This window comes from Triturus cristatus, chromosome 5_1 (assembly GCF_964204655.1).
Source record: "Triturus cristatus chromosome 5_1, aTriCri1.1, whole genome shotgun sequence".
In the NCBI taxonomy this organism is placed as follows: Eukaryota; Metazoa; Chordata; class Amphibia; order Caudata; family Salamandridae; genus Triturus; species Triturus cristatus.
This window is the reverse complement of record NC_140587.1, coordinates 405145423-405162449: the sequence shown is the minus strand read 5'-3', so window position 1 is coordinate 405162449 and position 17027 is coordinate 405145423. Positions and strand designations below refer to the sequence as shown.

At 45.8% G+C, this 17027-nt stretch overlaps 1 protein-coding gene across 15 annotated transcripts in view; it reads right to left on the bottom strand.

Annotated features, from left to right (window-relative positions):
• The window catches only part of UBR5 (ubiquitin protein ligase E3 component n-recognin 5), a 2036132-nt gene that overhangs the window by 580368 nt on the left and 1438737 nt on the right, over positions 1–17027 (bottom strand). For all 15 annotated transcript variants that reach the window (XM_085605144.1, XM_085605147.1, XM_085605145.1 and 12 more), the window contains 2 exons: positions 3940–4112; positions 3746–3856 (listed from right to left, as the gene is read on the bottom strand). In XM_085605144.1, coding sequence (XP_085461270.1) covers positions 3746–3856; positions 3940–4112 — 284 coding nt within the window. The remainder of the gene's footprint in view (positions 1–3745; positions 3857–3939; positions 4113–17027) is intronic.

Below are 17027 nucleotides of genomic sequence, written 5' to 3'. Positions count from 1 at the left end.
AGTGCCATCAAAAGGCATGTCCATGAGGGAACTCTGGACATCCCCCGAAAATGACGTGGACCTCAGCCAGGCGTGACGCCGAAGCGCCACCGTGGTGGAAATCGCCCAACCCAGCGAGTCCGTGGTGTCAAGTCCACACCGAATGGCATGCCGTGCTGCATCTCAACCGTCAGCAAGTGCTTGAGCGAGCCGTGCCCGGGCCTCCACCGGGCACAAGGGCAGCACGTCCTCCACCGTATCCCACAGAGATTGGGAATAATGGTCCAAAAGACAAGCGGTATTTAAAGACCGCAGCCCCAAACTCAGGGACGAGAACAGTTTCTTGCCAAACTGTTCCAACCTCTTGGATTCACGATCCGGAGGAGCGGACGGGAAGGAGGATTAGGAGGTGGAGGCCTGGATCACCAGACTCTCGGGGGTGGGGTGTTGGGACAGGAAACTGGGGTCGCCCGGAGCAGGGCGGTGGCGCCGGGCAACGTTCCGGTCCACAGGAGGAACTGTGAAGGGCTTGGACCAAGTGCCCTGTAGAACGTCTATGAGGGCCTCATTAAACTGCAGAAGAGGCTCAGTGGAGCTTGCTGTCGGTTGAAGGACCTCTGTGAGGACGTTAGTCCTCACGGCCACAGCAGGCAACTCCAGCCCTAGGGCTTCGGCCGCCTTGCGCAGCACCACTGAAAAAGCTGCACCCTCCTCCGAGGCCACAGTCTGAGGAGAGATGAAGCCAGCGTCCGGCAAAGTGTCCAGACCACTGGCATCCCCCAGTTCGCCTGCCCAGTCCTGTGCAAGTTGACCCTGGAGGGCCATAGGGTCCTCAGACCCCTCCCAGTTGCCCCCGTCTTCTGATTCCTGATAAACAGGAGGAACGATCGGAGCCGGACGGTAGATGAAATTGTCATCCATCGACGTCGTGTGCGGCGCCGGGTCAGGACCGGGGCTGAACCGGGGAACGGCGTCGTCCGGAGACGGCGCCAGAGGTGGAACCGGTGTCGGCGTCGTGAGGTCGACCGGCGCCGACTGAGATCCAGGCCTGGATCCCTCGGGGACCTGCGGCGTCGAGGCCGGAGCCGTCGACGGCGCCGGAGCCACCGGCACGCGAGGTCGCCCGGTCGAGCCCGCGGGGCCCGAAGGCGCGCCGGTGGGCATCGACGGCGAAGTCAGGCTCCTCATGGCCGAGAGGAAGGCACTGACCTCCGCCGGAGTCACGTCAGTCCCAGGGACCAGCGGGTATGGGGACGGACGTGACTCCTGCGGCTCTGACGGAGCCGCGTGGGTGGAACCACCCGGACCCTCAGCCGAGTCGCGCGACCGGCGATGGGAGTCCGAAGAGCGATGTCGTCTCTTGGGCTTCTTGGAGTGCTTCGACTTACCCGAAGACCCCGATGACAATGGCTGCGGCTCCGCGAGCGGTCCTTGGACCTCCTCCTGGACAGGGACCGACAGCGACGCGGAGCCGAGTGGCAAAGCTCGAGAAGCTTACGAGACCGCTCCCGTCTAGCTTTAGACGTCAAGGCCTTGCAATCGAGGCACGACTCCGCTTCATGGTCGGGCCCCAGGAAATACAGGCACCGGCGATGGTGATACGTCACCGACATCAGGCGATGACAGGCGTCACAGGCCTTGAAACCAGGCATCCTACCGACACCAGGGTCAAGTCGATAGACTAAAAAGAGTCAAAAAGTTAGTCAAAAAGTGACCAGGGGTAAGCTCTTCCCGGATCGGCGCGGAAAAAAGAAGCACCGACGTCAGCGCGCGAGGGCGGCATCTGGGTACTCCGACGACGTCATTCCGGCGCACGACGCCGACAACGGACGCGGAGCCGCAGATGACGCCTACCAACGCGCAAGGGGTATTGCTACAAAAATCTTTCCGGATCCAGGCCGACGCCTGGGGATATTCTAAGGTGAGGAATCTAACTAACGTGTTTCTTTCAGATTACTGTGGCAAGAATGTAAGTATTTTGTTCCAATATCTCAATGCCGCAAAACAGGTGGAAGAAAATGTGTTTCCTTGTTAAGTAAAAGTCGAGTCTTCATGGTCAGGGTCTGGTTTCCTCAGGCCAAGTCCAAAACTCTGTTGCAAGCAATTTTGGCACCTTACCTGTGGACCAACACATTACCCTTGTTTTATCTCTGTTAACTTTTTTGTGAGTACAGGTGATCCCATTAGCGATACTAAGCATGCAGTTTTCAAGTGCATCAAAGGATCTTGGGTGGGAGTTGTACAGTGAGATGATGAACTGTGCATCATCTGCATACTTCATATACAGAATTCCCTGGCCATGGATAATTTGGCCAGTGGTTTCAAATATATATTAAATAATGTGGGGTGAAAGGAGGTACCCTGTGGCCCTAAACTTAGAAAAGGAGGAAGATTCATCGCTGTCGGTCTTCTAGGTACAAGATGCAGCATCTCAAGGTTGATCCCATTATGCCCAGTCTTGATAACAGAATCCCACAGTCAACATACAGTATCCAAAGCAGCTCATAGATCTAATAAAACAAGGGCAACAAAACTGCCCTGTCAGCAGCCATCTGAAGGTCGCACATGACTGATACCTAAGCAGATTCTGTACCATGTCCGGGCCGAAAACCTGCCTGCGCTGTGTAGAACAGATTTCTTTCTAGATGGTCAAAAATTCTGTTGACATGTTTTTCCAGAATCTTTACTGGAAAAAGTAGAAGAGAAATCGGTCTAAGGTTACTCAGAACCAATGGGTCTGCTGTGGGCTTTTTTAGAAACGGGATAATCACTGCCTTCTTCCAGTCAGTTGGAGCCATCCCTATCAACAGCTATAGGCTGCTCATTGAACAGAATGGGCCAGCTAGTGGCTCCATTATTTTGGCCCGAAGAGATAGATAAGCTGATTTTGCAAAAATCATCATGCTCGAAATGGGCCAGGTTAGAAAGAGCGTGTGGAGGATCACCTGGGGCTGGAAATTTGTAATCTCTAAATCAAGGCTAGTACAAAAAGTACTTGTTTGTTCCAGACTGTTGACAATGTTAATGATTTTTCTTTGAAAAATTACTCCAAGTTGTCATACAGTGTTTGTGTAATTTTCTAGATCAGAGAGCTGGGGTTTGTCAATGACTGTGCGACTGTATATCGTTTTGCTGGGGTTTGTCTCTTTTAGGATTTCGGTTGCATAAAAGTCACCCTTAGTGGCTTTAATGATATTGTAAGTTACATTTTATTTTAATATCATGGGCATACTTAGTTCTACGGCGTTTTTCTATGTATATACATTTTCTTTTGGGGTCTTTTAGTGTTTCATTATACCAGGTGGCTGACGGTCGTTTACATACTCTGATTTGTTTTAAAGGGAGAATGGTAAAAAGGGCAGATTTGAGCCATTTTTCACAGATTGCCCATCGATATTCTATAAGCTTGTTACTCAAAAGGAGAGCTGTACGAGCTAACTGTTTAGATAAGGATTCAGTTTTTAACTTGTTTTATTCGCATGCCAGTATTACGTTGCTAATCACTGGGACTGTCTACAGCAGATCAGCAGGGATTTTTTCAAACTTGTAACCCAACCATTCTAAATTCAACTTAAGAGCCTGTTCAAATTGCGGTGTCTTTAATCCCCACACAAATAAAGGCTCTTCATACAATACATACAAACAATTAGTAACTTTTAAGAACAGAGAAGGAGCCATAAGGTAACATACCAGTGATGCACAAAACAAATTACAGCAAACTAGTTGCTTGCCTATATCATTGATTACTAGCAGTGTGATTTCTTACCTCCAGGCAATTTCGGTCAACAGTCACTTCCATCACACATTTCCCACTATTTGTAGATGAATAAAGACCCTGACTTGGGCGACCAAATAAATCTTCCTTTCTGGCATTTGGCTGAAAAAGAAAATAGTACAATTTAAAGATGGAACATAACTGTTAAGAAAATAAGTATATTACATTTATGAGTTTCTTTTCACCTGCAATAGATGAGGCTGGTCTGCCAATGGGATTGCTTCAGCTAAGGGAACTTCAAAAGGATTAGGAGGTATACAACCAAGAAATGTCATAGAATCAGACCGACGGAAAAAAGGATGATTTTGTCCAGTCTCTGCAGAAAAGTTTTCATCATCTTTGTCATTTATTGTGGAACCTAAACACCAGATACAAAAGTTTGTTAACACTGATGGTTTATTTGTGAAACACGGAGAGCATCAGAACAGTCCTATTTTCATGCATTCAAGTTGAGATATTAGACAATAACAAATGTAAAATGACATCCATTAGCCAAGTAAGCAAATGTTAATTCAACTGCATGATGCTTGTATCCATTTTGGCAGAGAATTAAATACACATCATGACATCAAAGGAAACATCCAATTATGACTCATAAAAATAAGGGAAGCGTATTCAACAGGAACGTCCTCTAAAAACCAACAACGAACATTTGCTAGGACATTTAAAGATATAAAGCTGAAACACAGAACTACAAAATTAATTTTCAAACGTCAGACCAATATGCAGTTGTGATTTTTCAAGGAAAAGAAGAAACATTTGCGTACATGTTACTCTAATTCACCAGTGTTGGTACTTTTGTTAGTCTGACATGCTTGGGTATTGACTAACCTAGGCGTAAGACATAAGCAGGAATGAGGCTCATCTCAGTGAAACATGTTACACTGCACTGTGTGTCCAACGTCATGTTCTGATGTTGAATGAAACTCAAGGCAGTAGTGTTTTGTTACAATCTAGGTGGGATATCACGTGTAGCCTTACAAATATCTCCTGCAAACATGGCAACAGTGGCTGTCACGCCTTAAGATAAGTGGGTCTTTATTCTCTGGCATAGTGTTCTGCTGGCCTTAGCCTAACTGAAGATGATGCACGCTGTGATATACTTGATAGACAAAAGTCCTATTTGGAATTGACAAACAGCTAATCTGACTTGTGAAAACCTTTCGTCCTTTCAATATAAATTTTCCAACTTGCTTTAGTGTCCAAGGAATGCAGATTTCTCTTTGATAGAAAATAGATCTGAGGAAAAAACAGTTTGTATGTTAATCTTCTTGTTTATGTGGAAAGATAAAGGAAATTTAGGTATGAAAGGAGGATTACGGGATACAGTTATTGTGTTTTTTCAAACTTACAGCAAGGGGGTTGAAAGCACAAAGCTTGAGGTCCATTATCATGCTGCAGAAATTGCCTTGTGCTTCAGTAGAAGACAAAACATCTGCAGTGATATGAATCAAAGTCTCCAGTGACAGATTCCAAAGTTCTGTGAATCACAACTGTGTGGCTGAGATGGAGCGATCATGATCAGCTTGCACAGCTCTCATGAATTTGTGCAGCACTCTCGGAATGCATGGAATTGGTGGTAAAGTGTAGGCATGAATTAATTATCAAGAAATCAAAAAGACTTGCACACTAGCCCAGGGATACCATCAACTCCTGGCAAAGGACTTGCATTTGAAGTTTTCTGGAGTCATGAAAAGATCTTCAACCTCTGAAAGATGAGGCAACCCTCTTGTATCTAGCTCCCATTTGTGGCAGTTTACGTTTTGCCTGTTTTGAGCTTTCACCTTGACAATCTCAACCCTGGGAGACGCTCCACAGAGAACACGTTTCTAGGCCTACGAAACCTGTGCCAGAACAGCTGAGAGTTTATGGCAGTATTGGAGATGATGTGCCGTGTTTTTTTGTGATCTAGTTAAGAGTGGTGATGCTGCTTGTCTGGATTAGCCCTTGTTTGAAGTGAGGTGTGTGTCAAAAAGGCTTTCAGTGCAAGCCTTTGTACCCAGAGGTTTATAATACTGATGTTCAGACTCTCCTCTTTCGGGGACCAGAGTTTATTTGTAGATAGATTCTGCAAATGTGCACGCTACCCTTTGAGAGAGCATCCGCAGTGAGATGGACACGAGAGTGCATAACAAAGATCATGGCCCATGCAGATGTGTGTGGGGCATTGCTTCAAACATTACTAGAACCAGATTATCACCCAGGGCTGAGGTTTGCTGCTGCAACTGATGATCTAGCTGTGCCTCAAGAACTCCATCTGCAGTTCAGAAAGCACAACTAAATGATTCCTTTGAAAATTTTATTTTTGAACATTCATGCAAAATTATCGTGCTAGAGCTAAAATTACTCTACCAGTTCTTGAGATAGATAGACTTTTAGGGTGCCATTGATATGGGACTAGGAGTGAGAGCAGATCTCTTCTCGTTGGTAAGGAGATCCAACGTGCTTATCAGAGCCAGCCCTTACTAACTGCTTGAACAGAAGGGACCTTGAGAAGGGAGTCTTCTAGATATGGGAATATGCAAAGTCTCTGAAACCACAAATATGCACGACACTGGAGTCAGGCATTTGGTGAACACTCAAGAGGCTGATTTGAGCCTCAAAGGTGACACCCTGAATTGGTAACAGACTATTTACTAAGAAAACTTGAAGCAATTAAGTGTCTTTCAGGTTGATGGAGGATATCTAAGAAATATTATTTTGAAAGTGTCACTTTATTAACTTGTTCAGTATGCTTAAATCCAAAACGGGACACCATTAGCCAGATTTCTTGTGGACAAGAACCGACATGAAAAAAACCTTGGCTTTCTCTGTGCATACTGCATCAATTCAGTCAGTGAGTCAGCAACAGGATGAAGGAAGCCAGCAGATCTAGTAGACTGAGAGCCTTCAGAACTGGAACTGAAGCGCTCCCCCCCCCCCCCCAAAAAGAATTTGAAAGCCTATCCTGAAAGTCTTGAAACCTCTGAGGAGGAAGAAAAGCTGTGAGATGTTGTGTTCAGTACTACACCTATGAACAGGAGCAGCTGAGAGGGCTGCAGGTAAAACTTGAAGAGATTGATGGAGAATCTCAAGTCGAACAGAAGGGATGCAGACAAGTCCACTTTGATCAACATTGTACAGGTACATGAATACAGAGATCCCCGACCTGTGGAGATGTGCCATGACCACCACCATCACCTTGAAGTCCCTGGGTGCGGAAAAGGTTCAAAACCCTGAGGCCCAGTAAGGGACGCAGAACACTGTCCTTTTTGGAAACAAATAAGTACTGAGAGTAACATCCATGCCTCCGGTCACTCAGGGACTTGAGACTAGTATGGAAGCATGCAATGCTTATGCTGTAGGTATGGCATAGTGCTAATGCATCAGTCCATGAAACAAAAGGCAACGATGCAGTTTTACAACATAACCTAAATATATCCTGAGGTTAATCACAATAGAACCACTACAAGGAGAGTTGCAAAGAGGAAAAATGTTGAACATAGCAGTGTACTTGATGGTGTGTGCTGAAAGAGCCACAGAGGAAACAGAAAGGTTTCAGATAATGACTTGGCGAAGCACTGGAGACAGAAAACAAAGCACTAGCTCAGAAAAATGTGAGCCGCTATAATCGGTCTATAAAAACGCTTTCTCACAAACTGAAATAAAGCTGAAGCAGAACATGACCAATAGGCAAAACTGACCAACTCCCACACTGCTAAGGGAGAGACTAAGAATTGGCATTTTTTCTGAAACATATTGAATTTATACTGTGCATAGTTACAATTGTTTCAGGCCTATACCCGGGAAGTCCAAGATATAAGAGAATCACCCTTATTCAAAGAAAAGGGACAAGGTTATATTAAGTCTGAAACAAAACAAATTCCCTTTTCACTTATAAAATATTCTATATTCAAACATTATGTTTAAAAAAATGAGTTGGGGCAAATAAATGACCATCCTAGTGTCTGGTGAAAAACCAATCCTCTTATTTGGAAAAAAACACAAGCGAACACAAACATACAGTAATCTAGATAATAAAAGTGAAAGACCTATTACACATGAGAAAAGTTAGATAGACATAAGCATATGATTTATTCTCCATCAACAAATAAAAGGAAAATGCTACTTACCCAGTATGCATCTGTTCTTGACATGTAGAGCTGCAGATTCACATGCTTTGCATAGCCTGCCATCTAGTGTTGGGTCTGGATGTTTGCACTTTGTTATTCTTCGAATAAGTCTTTTCCAGTCATGAGGTAGGTGGTGACTCCTTTCGGTTATAGTGCCAATGGGCATCAACTCCATTGTTAGATTGTTTTTTTTCCACCATCAAATTTGGATGTGAACTGATGCGCTCCGGTTCAGCACCGTTTCTCTGGTTTCCCTTCAACGTGCAATCCACTATCCTCGACGGTATTGTTTCTCAATCGCGTTTCCCATTCTTCGCGTATCGTTTCGACTCAAAGACCTTCGATCAGAAAACTTGTGGAGGGCCGTTGGGCCTACCTCGCTAGCAGTCGAGGGAACGGACTCCATTCAAGCTCTGGCCCGGGTGTTGTGCTAAGTTTCCTCGCACCGACTTGCACTAAGTGTGCAACCTCTGCCTATCCCCAGAACACGACGAAGACTGCAACGCGTGCCAATTGTTTCGATCGAAGAAGACACTCCGTGACCGCCAGGTTCCCGTACGAAATGCAACATCGGGGTGGCTCCGCACCAGACATCTTCGGCGAAGATTCCGATAGTGAAGAACTAAACGCTCAAGGAGCAGAAGAAGCAGAACATATATCCGTGTCCGAGGCCAACTCAACATGGAAGAAGAGGAGCAAGTTACACCGGGTCAGCGTACAGAAATCCCCTTGCCCCTGCAACACAAGACCAAAAAGGCTCCCGTCCTTTTGCAGACTTTGGGCCAAGGTCGGCACAGAGACAAAGTTTTGGGCGCCCCCCCCAGCGCCGAAACACAAGGAAAAGCCTTATGGCTCGGGCTCAAGTCGGCCCCATTCCAGTGCCAAGCCGAAACCTTCGGCGTTGAAATCGAAGCATGTCTTTGTAACCATTCCACCGTTACAGAACAGTAAATCTTCAGAGCTTAAGGGTTCGGAGCAGAAACTTTGGATGCTGAAAACAGCAACCAAAGAAAAAAAAAAAGACTCCACCAAAAGAGCCTTGGTCTGACGCTCCACTTTCGGATTCGAAACAGAAAGAACTGGTTACATCCAGACACTGGACATATCCATGCCAAACTACTTGAGATAAGGAAAATGGGCCTGCAGGAGGATTACCACATTCCTCTGAAAATAAAAAAATGTGGGTACTAACCATTCTCTTCCTTACATTCCACCTCCTTCGCCCACTGATCCAAATTTACTCATCACACCCATAAATTCACCACCACCACTATCACCTGACCCACAGGATGATGGGGATGAGGATAGGCCACAGGATACTGACCCATGGGAAGAATATGACACTGACCCAAACACGGATAATGACCCTGATTTATATCCGTCCAGACCCTCACCACCCCACAACATAGGACACATTGAGCAACTTAACAGGGCTACTCATTATCATGGGGTGGAGCTGCATGAGGATACATTAGACGAGGATTTCTTATTCGAAACCCTTAACTTCCTGTCAGAAAGCTGCTCATACACTGCCAATGCTTAAAGGGATGCTTAAGCATACAGATGAGATCTCTAAAGATCCTGTGAGGGTAAGAATCATTACATACAGGTAGGAGAAAAAATATAAACCTGCACCTACTGACCCAACCTACATCAAGGGTCAGATGCCTTTAGACTCTCTTGGTTTCCAACGCTCGCAAGAGAGCTAACTCACAGACCACAGGTGAGGCCCCTCCCTCCCGATAAGGAGTCAAAATCAATTGATGCCTCGGGTAAAAGGGTAGCGTCGCAAGCAGCCAATCATTGGTGCATTGCTAATGCTCAAGCTTTGTTAGCTCACTATGATAGGGCGCATTATGATGAGTTAGAGAAGCTAATGCAACTTCTGCCTGATGAGCATAAATCAAAGGCTAATGACCTTATTCAGGAGGGTAAATTAATCACAAATACCTCCATCAGGTGCTCCTTAGACACAGCAGCCCGAGCAGTGAACACCAGCTTACTCCTATGCAGGCATGCTTGGTTGAGAATTTAAGGATTCAAACGTGAGGTACAAGCCTCTATTCTCAACCAACCATTTGACAAGGAACACCTCTTTGGCCCAGCAGTTGACATTTCGCTGGAAAAAATGAAAAAAGACAGAGGTCCCCAAGTCCATGGGGGCTTTGCAGTTACCTTCAAATAGGGGGTCCTTTCTTTGCTCCTTTTACATGGGTGGCTCTAAGAATATACCCACAGAGAATCCATCCTTCTCTTACAAAGGCAACAACTAATCGCCCTCATCAAGAGGGTATTTTTGAGGCGGTTTTAGAGAAAACAACGGTAAGGGAAGAGGCAGATGCAACTCAACACGCACTTCCCCGGCAAACAACAAGCAGTGACTTGCTTCCGCTACCCCCTGATCATTCCACTCCTGTAGGAGGACGTCTCTCCCAATTTCTACCTGTCTGGAATACAATCACCTCAGACAAATGGGTCCTACAAATTATCCAATATGGTTACTGCCTGGAACTTACAGACACTCCCCCAAACATTCTTCAAAGATCCCATACAATGTCACAAAACCATCTCACCATTCTCAAGCAAGAAGTTCTCTCTTTGTTGGAGAATGGAGCTATAGAACGAATCCCGCTACAATATCAAGGGGACGGTGTATACTCCCTGTACTTCTTAATTCTCAAGGAGGATGAAAATTTTATTACAAAAAGTACATTAAAATATTATTTAAAATCATATACATGAATAGATTTATAACATATGCGATCTCATGTAGTTCGTGTTCATTAAAAACAAAAGCAATCAGTTGTCACAATTTCTAGAAGAGAACATAACATATTCTAAATTTAAAACTTTATTCAGAACTATCACTTTAAAAACTGTCTGTATTACACCTGGGAAGACCATGAACTTGGAAAGAGTTCACACCCATGGATCTGAATAATTAATAAATATATTCAGAAATATCCATGACAACTTGGAAATCGAGAATTACAGCCATTTTTTAAGAGCACTGTGACTTACTTCAACTGCTGTCCCGTTTTACCTAGGATCAGAGCAGGCATTTGAATTACCTCAGTGAGGCAACTGGTAACCACTTCACAATCAATCTCGACTTCAGATCAAAAGATTCCATAAAGAACATACCAGAAATGTTCACTTTCCCCACTGAAATTTACAGATGTTTTAAACTTTGTTACCCAAGTTCTTACGCCTACTTTAACAAAATGGCTACCAGCAAGCTAAACTAATTTAGATAGTAAAAGATTAGCCTTCTTTTGCAAAACAAATAACACAGCTGGATGACAATAGATACATATGAAAATAACACACACCAAAAGTTCTGGGACACTTGCCTCAATCTCGAGAAAAAACAGATTGTTAGTCAGATTCTGCTTAATTCCCCTAAGACCCTATTGTAGAAAGCTGGCTATTTATATAGTGGCATTAGCCACAATAAGCCCTACTTATTGCTGGGGACGAGGGTATGGGAGAAGATTTTGACCAGTATGGTGGTGCGCTCCCCTGTAAAATACACCACCACCAGAAACAAACATGCCCCTGTTACTCAAGCCCTAATTCTGGACTCAAACATCCTACCATGTAGGAATTCCCTCATCAAGGGTGTACATCGACTAAGTGGCAAATACCACAAATATGTGCGAAAAATGATTGTGTTCGTCTAAGCATCCTCTAAGCAGCCCCTCATTCAGGGCTCCGAGTGAGTCATTAGAAGGGTACCAAGGCAAAAGTGTGTCCATTAAAAATCCCTACCACCTACCATCCAAACCTTGCTAGTCTTTATTCTTTGGTGGAAGAGGGATGATTAAAAACAAGATGGGACAATCAAAGGCCTGTTATGATGCTTGTGTCAACATATGGTCAGGTCGGCATGGTTCAGCCTTTCACTGGCCCCAACGGGGTCCGGGATTTCTTCAGGACTGAATTGGACCCTATATGTCCCTATAATATTTCCCTACATATTACAAATATGTTCTAATTTCACACATACGATACCAGATTGCTACTGTCTGGTCTGTTCAATCCAATCTGTATCCTTCCATCTTAGAAAAATATTCCTAACAAAAACATAAAAACTTATGAAAATAAAAATAAACGTGCCAATTAACAAAAATACATACGTGTACATACACATATATAGTGGCATAAGTGTGTAGTTGCCACAGTTTGCATAGAAATATAATATATATGTGAATCTAATTAAATTTGCCATTATAGGCCCAACATCCGAATCATTTTTCACTAGTAGAAGTGCAAACTGTCAAATAAAGATTTTTTGTGTGAAACCTATGCATCACTCTTACATCTAGAAATATCCTTACCCTAATTCTGGGAAGCTATAACCTCATAGAGGAGCGGAGAGGGAGCCTTATAGTCACACTCTATAGCCGATGCTGTGTATAGAATAACATATATACAAAGTTTGGCATATTGATAAAGGAGGTGGTCGGTGTTGAGAAGGGAAAGAATCTGTTTTCTTAGTGAATTACTTTGTCAAAGTTCACTTTAACAGAAACACCTGCGGTGTATTCACAGTCCTCCTCCAGACGTTACCGTTACTGTGGCACGATGGCATTAATAAAGAGGCACAGTGGTGATGGTTCCCAATCAATGATGTCCAGCAGAGCGACAAACTTTGCAGCTTGGAAAATATAGTGTTAGTCTACACTTCCGAATGCACAAGTTACTACTTGTGTAACGATATATCTGTAAGAGACATTAGTATGAACACTAACTCGAGCTAATGGCTCCACGGAATACGCAAATGAGCATATCTGAAAGAGACACGTTAGTGATAGATTCCTTACCTTAGAATATCCCCAGGCGTCAGACTGGATCCGGAAAGTTTTGCTAGCAGTACCCTTGTGCGTCAGTAGGTGGCGTCCTGCGGCTCTGTGTCCGTCGCTGGCGTAGTAAGCGCCGAGATGATGTCACTGAGACTACTTAGGCGCCACCCATGCGTGCTGACGTCAGTTCTGTACGCGACTTTCCACGCCAGGAACGGAGAGCCATGCAAGAAACGGACCACTGGTGCCAGGAAACTAGGTCCCTGAAAAGGGGATGACCTTAACCCTATCAATCAGTTTGCAGAACGGGGAGGATGGGTGGGGCGGTAAGGAATCTATCACTAACTAATGTCTCTTACAGATATATCGTTACACAAGTAGTAACCTGTGCATCTGAAAGAGATACTTTAGTGATGGATTCCTTACTTTAGAATAGATACCCCAGCAATACCAACCCCGGTGGTGGGTCTGCGAACAATATTACACCAGGAAGTCACGGAGAACAGAATGGCCAAAGAAGCCGTCTTTCCGTACCTGACTGTCAAGGCAGTAATGCTTGGTAAACGTGTGCAGCAAGGCCCACGTAGCTGCCTGACAAATATCCTGCAAGGGAACGCCGCGTCCCAAGGCAGTAGTGGCTGCTCTGGTCGAATGGGCACGCAGCCCCACAGGAGGCTCCTTCTAAGCCAAGGAGTAACATGCTTTGATGCACAGAACGACCGACCGCGAGATGGTCCGTTTGTGCACGGCCCAACCTTTTTTGGCGCCCACGTAGCCAACAAAGAGCTGGTCATCCACCCGGAACTGCTGTGTATGCTGCAGATAGAATGCGAGTGCCCATTTTGGGTCCAGACGGTGGAGCCTCTCCTCCCGTGAAGGATGTGGAGGCGGAAAGAAGGTGGGCAAAGTGATGGTCTGCCGTATGTGGAAGGGCGTGAACCTTAGGCAAGAAAGAAGGACGAGTCCTTAAAACCACTTTGTCCGGGTGACCAGAAAGGCAAAGGTGATGCCTACCAGGAAAGCCGTCTTGAGAGTGAGAAGACGCAAAGGACAGGTATGAAGGGGCTCGAAGGGAGCGCACATCAGATATGACAAGACAAGGTTTAAATCCCACTGAGGCATTATGAACGGCACAGGAGGAAACGTGTGCGAAATGCCTTCAAGGAAACAGTTAACAACCGGGGACTTAAAAAGAGAAGGCTGATCTGCAAGCCGTAAAAAGGCGGAGATGGCCAAAAGATATACCGGTATACCGTTTTAGTGGAGGGACGCCTGGCTGCCAGAGTGTCATCAGGGACTTCGGGAGGAAGATCGCAAGCTGTCAACTGTCGCCGCTCAATCTCTACGCATGGAGGTGGAGGCTGGACAGGTTCGGGTGGAGGACTGTCCTCTGCTGCTGCGACAGAAGATCCTCCTGAAGAGGCAGACTGATCGGGGGATCGATCGCCATGCTGAGTAGCTCGGGATACCAGTATCTTCGTGCCCAATCCAGAGCCACAAGGATGACTTGGGCCCGGTCGCACCGAATCTTCTTCAGCACTCTGGGCAGAAGTGGTATAGGCGGAAAGGCGTACAATAGACCGCAACTCCACTCGTGACGAAAAGCGTCGCCGAGCGAGTGTCGCCTTGGAAATTCCAACAGGCAGAACTGATGACATTGCGCGTTCTCTTCGGTGGCAAATGGATCTAACCAAGGCTCTCCCCACTGCAGAAAGAGACTTTGAACCACGTCCGAGTTCAGACGCCAATCCTGATCCATCAAGCACCGGCGGCTGAGTTCGTCCGCCCTGGCGTTCAGAGAACCTGCCAGGTGTTGAAATGCTTTGATGTTCTAGCCATGTCCAGAGGCACAGAGCCTCCTGACATAGGGTCCAGGACCCCCACACCGCCCTATTTGTTGCAATACCACATGGTGGTGGTGTTGTCTGTGAACACCTGCACCACACTTCCGCAGACAGAGGGAAGGAATCCCTTCAGTGCAAGTCGGATCGCCCGAAGCTCCAAAAAGTTGATACGGAGCCGGGACTATGCCGGAGACCAGAGGCCTCTGAACTCTGCCTCTCCCAAGTGGCCTCCCCGTCCCGGGAGGGACGCATCCGTCACCACTGTGTGCTTCAGTTGGGGAAGGGAGAGGGATCTTCCACTGACCCAATCACGATTCATGAGCCACCACTGCAACTGTTGTGCAGTGCCCACAGAGATCTGGACATGATCGGACAGGTTGCCCGGATGCTGTGCCCACTGGAACTTCACGTCCCACTGCACAGGCCGCATATGCCATCAGGCATGTGTCACCAGCAGGATGCAGGAGGCAATCAGGCCCAGAAGCCGGAGGGTCATCCTGAATGAAACCTGGGACAGAGGCTGAAAGATCGGAATCATAGCCTGAATATCCAGGACTCGCTGCCCGGGAGGATAAACCCGAAACAGCGTAGAACCCAGAACCGCTCCAATGAAGGGGATCTTCTGAGAGGGACTAAGGTGCGACTTCGGCACGTTGATGGAGAACCCCAGCAAATGCAGGAGGTCGGCCATAGTCTGAAGGTGGTTGACGACTGCCTGGGGCGAGCCCGCCTTCAACAACCAGTCGTCGAGGTAGGGGAAGAATGACACCCCTGACCTGCGCAGATGAGCTGCGACCACCGCCATCACCTTCGTGAACACCCGAGGGGCGCTGGTATGGCCGAAGGGGAGCACGGCAAACTGAAGATGCTCCTGGCCTACCGTGAACCGCAGGTAACGCCGGTGGGCCGGCAGGACGGGGATGTGAAAATATGCGTCCTGCAAGTCCAACGATACCATCCAGTCTCCAGGGCAGCCAAGACCAGAGTCAGCATTTTGAACTTCTCCTTCCGGAAGAAGCGGTTGACGTCCCTTAGGTCCCAGATGGGACGCAGACCCCCCTTTGTCCTTCTTGGGGACCAGAAAGTAGTGGGAATAACAACCACTCCCTACTTCTGGCCCAGGAACGCACTCTATGGCCCCCTTGGCCAAGAGGGCCGCAACTTCCTGCTGGAGAGTCGCCAAGTGTTCCCCCGACATGCGGGGGCACTGAGGTGGCATGGCTGGAGGGGTGGACTGAAAGGGAAGGGAGTAACTCTTGCAGATGATCTGCAACACCTGTGAGGAAGTGGCTCTGTATATACGGTTCCCAAAAAGGTACAGTGTGTACAGAGTCCACAGTCCCCAGAGGTTTGGCAGAGGCTAAAGTTAGATATAACCTTACTCTTTAAAGTGGTAGCTTGGTCGAGCAGTAAGGCAGTGTCAGAGGACAGTGTAAAGCATTTGTTGTACACACTCAGCCAGCAAATGGTCTCACACACTCAATAACTGAACTCTAAGCCAATGGTTTATATAAAAAATATATGGTTTTATTTTAGAACCAACAATTGGTATCAAAATATACTTTCTCAGAATGAGATGCTTTAGTTAAATACTTTGCAATAGGCAATTGACTTTTGTAGATAATAGTTACAATTTTGTTGCAATAGGCAACACAATTTCAAACACAATAATACATTGAGCTCAAAGGGAATTTTAAGTTATGTGCAATGGATTACTTTCAGGATTACTTTTCTAACTCCAGGACTGGATCCTAGATTCAGTCCTGGGACAGTTCTTGGAAACAAGTGAGTAAATTCGTTTTAGTTACTGTTGTGATTTTTAAGCAATATTTTGCTATTTTAAAAGTTGACACTTAGAAACTTTTGCTAATCAAATTACCAATGTTATCCTATGGAAAGAAATTCACTTAGCAGGTAAGTGGGGTTATGGTTACTTTTTCTAGGTCAGTGTTGGATCCTAGATCCAGCACTAGTGTACCACCTGTAAGCAGTTGAGAAACTGCGTTTAAGTTACACAGGCGATTTTTAAGGAATATTTATAAGTTTGCAAAATCGACACTTGGAAGAAATTTCATAGAAAAACAGTCAATGGGTTCCTATGGGAGAAAATTCAAGTTACGGGTAAAGTATGTTCTCGTTACTTTTGTAATCCAGTGCTGGGCTCCTAGGCTCAGTACTGGGGCATCTATCTAAAACAGGTAAGTAAATTGCGTTTTCACAGTTGGTACGATTTTTAAAGAATATTTGTAGTTTGCAAAAATCGGCACTTAGAAGAATTTCACAGAAAAACAGTCAATGGTTTCCTATGGGAGAAAATTGAGTTAGTGGTAAGTACGGTTGTAAGTACCTTTCAGGGTCAGTGCTGGGCACCAAGATCCAGCACCGGGATCTCTCCTAATAGCAGGTGAGTATTTCCTTTTTCGTTACTCGGTTGATTTTAGGTGAATATTTTAAAGTTTAGAAACTCCACACTTAGAATAAATTTCAGAAGAAGCCAGTCAATGTTACCCTT